General features: G+C 35.4%; 1 protein-coding gene across 1 annotated transcript; it reads left to right on the forward strand.

Annotated features, from left to right (window-relative positions):
• The first annotated feature begins 7,446 nt into the window (after positions 1-7,446).
• On the forward strand, positions 7,447-8,732 carry LOC116255155 (pectinesterase/pectinesterase inhibitor-like). The gene is made up of 2 exons (XM_050078090.1): positions 7,447-8,232; positions 8,703-8,732. The coding sequence occupies exons 1-2, from the start codon at positions 7,447-7,449 to the stop codon at positions 8,730-8,732; spliced, it is 816 nt and encodes a 271-aa protein (XP_049934047.1).
• The last annotated feature ends 243 nt before the right edge of the window (positions 8,733-8,975 follow it).

Consider the following 8,975-nt stretch of genomic DNA (forward strand, 5'->3'; position numbering starts at 1 on the left):
CAAAAGATGCAAAGAGTTATATATGCATGTCTGTCGGCATAATATAGCTGTTTTCCTTCTCAATAATGTTGTACGTGAATAAAATGAAGCCAATCTATGTCCCCAATATTTGCATAGTAGAGGAGGCAGTTGTATCGAGCAGCGAGCATGGGCTTGCTTCTCAGTTAGGCAGCAATATATATATATATATATATATATATATATATATATATATATAATATATATATATATATATATATATATATATATATATATATATATATATATATATATATTCAGTCAATTGGAACTTGAAACATACCTACCCACAAAATTTACTTATTCTCCTTGGTTTACCTAATTTTGTTTTTTCAATAATAATTCATGACATTTAACTATTTAGGACAGGTCGTGCTATGAGCCAATTACGCATGTTATGTTATGACATTGTATTTATTTGGATTTACAAATCCTTTTGTGGTTTGCATATGTTGTGCATTTTTCTTTATTGATACGCTTAGGATAGCGGTCATTTTTTTCAGTTGGTGTTGTTTTTATAAATATTATATAATTCACAAATTTGTCTGTGAAGCTTATGCTTCGATTAACGCCTCGCCTCATAAGAAGCTCAACGTCTTGCCTTGTTTTCTCACCTTTTACAACATTGTTTAGGATCATTCGAAGAAAGGATATTCATTTTTCCTAAAATCATTCTTGTTAGAGGTATGTAATCAACATCCCACTCCATTCCGTTTCTTCGCTTTCTCTCTTCTTCATCTCCTCAAGGCCATATATGATAGCTCTCAAATCTCCATTTCATAGTCAAGAAGCTATTCTTGAGTGCATTGAGACCATGAGAAGATGAAGTAAGATGTCATTTTATGATTGAAACATGTTTCTTTCTTTTCTTGAATGTTGCTTTGTTTTGAGATATTATTCATGCATAGTTGATTGACTTTTTCATTTATACATGAATGAATGGTGAAAATGAGTGTTTGGGTTGAGATTCTTCTCTACTATTATGTTGATTTTGAGGTTAGGCTTTGTCCAACTCAGGAAAGCCATTCACGAACATGTACATATTAAAAATGCATCATCATGTCATTTTTACGTTTAGTTTCCTTCTTAATCACCAGATTGGGAACTCTAATGAGTGCCTTATTATATTGCTTGATTTTCTTTTATACCCAACGGTGGAAGAAATATATTCCCTTGTAACAAACAAAATAATCGCATTCTATGTTAATATATAAAATATTTAAAATCATGTTTTTCAAAAGATTTTCGAAAGCAAGAACTCTCTCTAATGAGGCCTTGGAGACTTAGCTTAGGCTCTTGCATAAGCCCAAGTTCCTCGCCGGCCTGTATAAAAATCTAAGTCGGATATTTTCAAGTCATTTCTTGATTTTCAATCTCATGAAGACATATACGTATATACATGTTAAATATGTATATGTGAACATGATGATGTTTCTTTATCCTTCTCTCACCATGGTTCCACATATTATTTTATGAATTTCTATATACATAGGAATGCACACACACACACACACACACATATATATATATATATATATATATATATTCCATTTTCTCTCTCTAGAATCTTTGTGTCTTCTTCTAAAAATTTCTTATATATATATATATATTTCTCTCTCTTTTCCTCTAAAGTCTCTCTCTCTCTCTCCCTACTTTTATATATATATATATATATAATTTTTTTTTCTGTCTCTTTTCCTCTAAAGTCTCTCCCTCTTTGAGCCAATACCCTCTTTATATGAACTTTCATACATGTTTATGTATGATAGCATGTACATGTATACGTGCATCTCTTTCTTTCTTTCTCTCTCTCTCTCTCCCCCTTTAAAAACTTCTTTTCCTCTCTATTTAATTTCGTACTTCATTTTCACAAGCTTTCATATACATATGTGTACATATATGTATATATATAAATATATACATATACATGTATACATATAGAATACGTATAAAGATATATGTATTTAGTGATCTTTAAAATCTCTTTCTCTCTCTCTGTTTCTTTCTATGAGTGTATTTCATTTTTTCCATTCTTTTGGATATAGTTTTTTTTAAAGATCTAAGGTTTTTATTTTCTATTTGTCGACTTCACCAAGACCAAAAATGAAGTAATGACCCAATATTGAAATCATGTTTGATGGTCTATAGCCTCATTACATTTTCAAAATCTTTTCTCTTTTCATAACAATATTTATGACAATCTTATAAATAAAAATGAGAAAACTTAGATGCATGTGATGGTAGGAATGCTTTTAAATGAATATTATGGTATAAATGAATTATTCCCTTTTAATTATATAGGATTAATGCATTGATGCATTCACACTTACTTAACATCACTTGTGATCACAAACACTTCTCCAAAATAACTTAAAGAAGATGAGATTGAGCTTTAATTAGGCAGTAACCGAATTAGAGTCAAACCTCAAACATACTTAAAGTCTTAAGAGAACACTAAATCGACTTCAAAATGATTTCTCAAGCTTTTCAAATGGCATTTGTAAAGATTTCTCAATTCAAGATTTTCTCAAATCAAAATGTTTTGCATTCTCAAAAATAATGTTTTCAAAAGTTTGAAACATCAAATCTTTAATATTTTCTCAAACACAATATCGCATTTAGAATGAAAATATGTTTAAGCCAAAACAAAATGCTTCAAGAATAAGCATAGCCCTTGGATTGATTACCCATGGTAAAGGCACTGGGAACAGTCGATCCTAGTACCGACGGTGAGTCCCTTTCTCTCTCATTTAAAATAAAACTTCATTTTTTTGAAGCACTTCAAAAACCAAAAAAAAATTGGGGATGTAAACAATGTTCACCTATATTTGGCACAATTGGTTTCCATCTTCTGAATGTTGACAACAACTTTTAAATATAATAATAAACATAAATGGTTGGTCATTAAAATGCAAATTATGATCACTAAAAGTGTTTGATAATTTTAATAGGAGATATTAGAACACGTAATTGCAAATATATTGAATTTCCCCAGCTACAATGTTGTATCGGTTAGTATTTTCCCAATAAATAACATAAAAACGCCTAACCGAAGACCTTATAGAAATAATTGAAAATATAAGAAAAATAAATGAAATAGATGGTGGAAAGAAAAAGCTAGGAGAATAGATTATGGCAACCCCAACACCTAGGAATATGGATCACATATCATTTTTTTGTTGTTTTTGACCTAATTGGAATGTGTTTTCCTGTGTATGCAGCTGAATTGCCTCAATCTCTCTACACCCCTGTGCACTCATTCCACGCATTGCATCACCAAGCTTCTTGATAGCTAAGCTCTTTGCTCCTCTTATGCCACAAAAAATTTACTAGTAGTGCATGAGGAATAGGAGGTAAAAAAGAAATGAAGAGAAGATGTAGGGGCTGCAGCAATACAATTCACTAGGATAAATATGATTAAATTTATATGACAATAGGCTGGTTGAAGATTATATTACCTAATTACAGATACATATGATAGGAGATGAGATGACAAAATACATAGTGATAGTCTCATACGCAAACAATAGCAGCACATAACTATTCCTTGAGACATAGAAGAACACAGACATCACAACCACATCACCGTAAACAAAGAGCCTTAATGCAAATCGACAAGTTTGACTCTTCATATATGTACAGATTGACATGACTGGAACCTACATATTCAATAAAAGTTGTAACTCAAACCTTGGGGCCTGCATGTCTCAGAAAAGTACCATAGGAAATAGATTGGTTTTTGAAGCTTGAAAATTTGGCCATTAGTGATGGGAATTGTAGCATGGGGAGAGGTGTCACAAGCATTACAACTCTACATGAGTTAAATTTAGTTTGTCTGTGTTCATATCTATAAAGGCTGAAACATATATATTTTTTTTAAGTCTAACAAATACTAAGATCATGCAAGTCGAGGTAATAAAAGAATATCAAATAAACAAATGCAACCCCTAAAATGAAAGCTATCATAATGCACATGATTTAAATAAGCAGCTAGTTTATCCTAAATTGAAACAGAGTTCTTGTAGTATATGATGCAAGAACAATTACCCATGACTCTTTTACAAGTAATGCACAAGAATGCTATAGAGGAATGGAAATTATTTCTCAAAAATGCAAAAAAAAAAGTTAAAAAAATGCTAAAAAAATGAAAAAAATGCCATAAGCATCCATTATATGGCACACCTACAAAATTTTGAGTGGTCTCCTCTTTGCATAAAGTTGCTTTCTTAAACTCCAATATCTCCACACACCAAATTCCTGGGTTTCCATTGGAAGAGCTAAAATAATATGTGAGTGAACTGATATGTTAGTGCATCAAAAATTTGTACGTTGTGAAAGCTCATTCGAACGTTATATGTTTCATGTTCTTCTTTTTCAATGGTCCTTCTATCAGAAATGAAAAGTTATAACATGGTCAAAATATCTGTCAAATATTTAGGGGTCTTTGTTCTTTGGTTCTCAAAACAAATATTAAAGGACAAAAAGTTATTGATATAACATTTTAAAAAATAGGTTATTTTTGTATTCCAAGTTAAGCCTCGTCTACAAAAGGTTAAACTAATGTTATTTTTTCATGACATAACAAGCATGGAACAAATTGGAAACAACAAACTTTTCACATGCAAGAATGGACATAAGAAAAATTTGAAATAAGGTTATATAATGAAAGCAAGAATCCAAAGTCACTTGTTTGTAAATAAAGGAACATGTGGAATATCACAATGTGAAACATACAAATCCTATAAACCTTCATAACAAATGCAAATTAGACTACTAATCAATACTTTGTATTCTATAAAAAAATGAAGTGAAAAAACACCCAGAGGCCTACAGAGATCAACTAAATAATTGTTTGAGATAGTTCTCCCTGATAATAAATCGAAACCACAACATACTAAAATTGAGAGATAATCTAGATCCATTCCTGATAGTAAAACCAAAGAAACTCTCATGACACACAACACTAAAAATACATATTGAGTTTGGTATCTTATTATTAGATTCTTCAGCATGCAGGCAAATTTGATGGGGCTAATGAAGTTGAAGTTGGAGAAGTAATCCCCTTAGGGGCACACTTTTTCTTTATGTTTTTTACCAGCTCCTCCTTTAGATTTGTACCTCGGCGTTTGGTATGTCATCCTTCTTTTGTTTGATGGGAGTGTCTACTCACATGTCCTTGAGGGGAATGATGATGTAGTAGAGATTTCAAGGAGATGTCTCCTCTTCAAAATCTAAAATTTTAGAAAGTGTTGCATTCTCTTAAAAGGAGAGTGCTTCTCAGAAAGACCTTGCAACATCGCATTCAACTTCTTCTCTACTTTAACAAAGAAGCGCACTGCATTTCCAACAGTAAAAACGAGAGGAAAGAGGAATCTGGTTCTTGAGCATCATGATGCACTTGAGGAGGAAGTAGACATTCAGCAGCATCATCTAGATGATGTTTGGGTGCTTCAGTCAAGGCTGTAGCCATAGCAACCTAAACCCTAAAATGGCTTCGACCATGACGAAGGCCAGAGCTGCGGGAGAAACCAAAGGAGGAGGAGTCAAGCTTAGAGATGGAGTGAATCATCGGCTGAGCTTTGCTGGGTTTTGTGGTTGTGGATAATGAACATCAGAGAGAGAAGGAGAAGAAACCCTAGAAATCATGGCCCCTGATCTCTCTCTTTTTCTCTTTCACATCAAGCGGTTTGGGTGGAAGTTTGGGTTTTTGGTGTTTATTTATAAATAATTTGTATAAATAAATCATAGTATACATGATAGACTTAAATGAACTTCTTGCAGGACCCATAAGGTTCAATGGTAGGAACAGTTTTGTAACTGTTGCTACTGTTGCCATTTCTTGTAGTGAAAAGTTTGAAGGTTCCTATGACTATACAATTAACATATCATGACAAGTAAGCTTGAAGGGAACCAAGAGTTGCAGGCCAAAAGAGTCGTTATTGTGATATGTTTACTACATTAGTTTCTCACATGACTATGAAAAAAATACTTTTCCTGCAAAGTAAGTGTTGTTCTTATATAGTTATGCATGTTTTCTGAAAAATATGTTTCAAAACATTAAGGGAACCTGAATTAAACCAACCACAATAATGTGTTTTATTCATATTATATCACATGAAATGATATTTCCACCATCTTATTTTGCCGTTATTGTGCATTTAACAATTGATCTTGTCAAGAGGTGCAATTGAGGGACCAGTGCAGTATTGTATGTTAACTATTTATCATGCTTGTTGAACTTACATCAATTGCAATGTTTGACTTTATGTTCAATATAATATGTAACAGGTATTTGTCCATAATGAAAAACTATGTGCAAATACGAAGCCAAGTGGAGGGGTCCATAGCTAAGGGTTATATTTGCAGATAGACATCTTCAATTTTGTTCTAGATATTTGCATAATATGGAGACTAGATTCAATAGCTTCATAGAAAATAATGACAATGTTGAAGGAGTCTTACCAAATATGTTGGGTGTCCCGATGCTGGCGAAATTGATACTAGATTACTTTGGTAAGGGACAAAAACTAGACCCACTAAAAATAATATTCATGTGTTTTTTATAATCTAGCCTTATAAGTATGATCTTAGACTGAATTGATGAGGAACATGTATTAAGTTTGTTGTTTTTTACTTTAATATTATCTTGTTAATAAGCAGTTGTAACATCCAAACTGTGGTAGCAGATAAATCAATTTTTTTTACAAAAAGTAATTGAAATAAAGCATGATTTATATTAAATTGAAACAATAGGATGTTCACATTTTATTTAAAATTATTTTCAACATGAATTTAAGTAGTCAAGTTTTTTGCCTCTTACCTCAAATGATTTGGTATCTATCAGTTATATATATATATATATATATATATATATATATATATATATATATATATATATATATATATATATATATATATATATATATATAATCAATCATGATTTAAGTTTACTTTTCAATAGAGAAATTTCTATCTCTTCGGTTTATTTTGTTGGGACCCTGCGCACCGACAGACCTACTGAAAGAAACAATAAGCATGGGAGATCAGAGTACCCGGCGCTGATTAAGCATCTGCACGTGACTGTCTTATCTCACGTAAACCATATCACAATACGATATTTTATATTATGAAGGGGCAACCTCACAATATAGAAAATATATAGCAATTATTCAATTATTCAACCTTTTTAAATGGACCAATAGAAAAACTGATAAAAAAAAGGACAGATGGGGACGCTGAAATCGGAACGCGCTGAGGATAGACATCGACATCTCCGTTTAATTATGAGGAAAAGACAACTACATTAGTTGCAGTGGAGCCCCCTTCACTGACCTATCTTTCTCCACCATTGGTCGGGGGATTGACAATATACGCCAACCTTATTCTTATAAGTATCTGTTTGTATCACTCAGATCATCACGGGAGACAATGGCTAGGCTTGATGAACCTCTCATTGGTTCTCCAAGCAAGACCAAATCTCTATTCCAATTCCTCTTCCTTGGTGTGTCCTTGGTTGCCATCCTCTGCTTCTCCCTCCGCCTAAGCTTCCATGGCAACTCCTCTGATCTTCTCCTCATGCCCGTCTCTCCCCAAGTTTGTGCCACCACACTTCACCCAGACTCCTGCTCCAGCACCTTTGCCTCCGCCGGGACAACGCCCGCAACCGCTGCCACCATCCTCGGTCGCATTTTGGAGGAGTCGATGCAGAGCCTACCTAGGCATGTGGGCACGGTCATAGCCTTGACTCACAAGGGAAACAATGGCAAAAGAGAAGCTGGGCCGCTGGCTGACTGCCTCGACCTCATGGACCAGACGGAGAGCCGATTGGTCGACTCGCTCAATGCAGTCGCCGGTCAGCCGACGGCTCAGGGGACACACGCGGACGTGCACACCTGGCTCAGTGCTGCACTCACCAACTACGTCACCTGCTTAGATGGGCTTGACGGTACTGATGCCAAGCTAGCGATGGAGTCGGAGGTCAAGTCGTCGATGGCGCTTCTCAGCACCTCGCTGGCAGTTCTCAATCAAACGCAACCGACAGCCGAGCCGATTCTCGGAGAGGTATTGGGCGAGTTCTCGGCGTGGTTGAGTCCCGGGGATCGGAAGCTCCTAACGGTCGATTCTTGGGATAAGGCAGTGAAAGCCGATGTGGTGGTGGCGCAAGACGGGAGCGGGAAGTACACGACGGTGACGGCGGCGGTGAATGCGGCCCTTGTTGGGTCGGGTCCAGCCTCAAGTGGACCCGATCCGGCCCGTCACTTAAGTGACGGGCAGAAGAAAAAGAGGGGCACGCGATGTGCCCCCTCTCTCTCAATCCCTCTTACGTCTCTCTCTCTCTCTCCCTCTAGGGTTCCGTTTTTGGGAAAAGAAAAAGGAGAGGTGTGGTCTCTCGTGCTTTCTCTTGGTGGCTGCATAGCAAGAGGAGAGAAGGAGAAGAAGAAAGGAGAGAAGGAGAAGAGGAAGAGAAGGTTGCGAGCATTTGGCTAGAGCAAGATTCGATTCCAACGAGGAGGCGGAACGCATCTCCTCCCAATCCACGTTTTGGGCATTCAATCGGTGATATTTTTCCCTTGTTTTTCTCATATAGCTTTGGTGAGATATTATTGTTGGAGGGTTGGCTTTGTGTAGCCCCTCGTGGGGAAACTTATATCATTGATTATAGTGGATTGAGTTTTGGGTCGTAGTACCCCGTGGTTTTCACCCTCATTGTTTAGAGGGGTTTTCCACGTAAAAATCTTCTCGTGCATTTGTGATTGCTTGGTCGTTGATCCGTTGCTTATTGCTTGATCGGTTTGGACTATACTTCGTTGTTGAATCCTTTTTAGTAGATTCGTGTTTATCCGCATTTTATCCCAACAAAGTGGTATTAGAGCCAACATGGTGGATAACAAAATTGATTTTGGTACTAGCCGTATGATTAGTCTAAATGGGACTAATTATAGTCTATGGAAAAATAA

This window comes from Nymphaea colorata, chromosome 5 (assembly GCF_008831285.2).
Source record: "Nymphaea colorata isolate Beijing-Zhang1983 chromosome 5, ASM883128v2, whole genome shotgun sequence".
NCBI lineage: Eukaryota > Viridiplantae > Streptophyta > Magnoliopsida > Nymphaeales > Nymphaeaceae > Nymphaea > Nymphaea colorata.

Coding starts and splice junctions, on each gene's coding strand:
- LOC116255155 (XM_050078090.1), top strand. CDS start 7,447: ATGGCTAGGCTTGATGAACCTCTCATTGGTTCTCCAAGCAAGACCAAA. Junction 8,233..8,702: donor CGGCGGTGAATGCGGCCCTT/GTTGGGTCGGGT, acceptor TTTGGGTCGTAG/TACCCCGTGGTTTTCACCCT.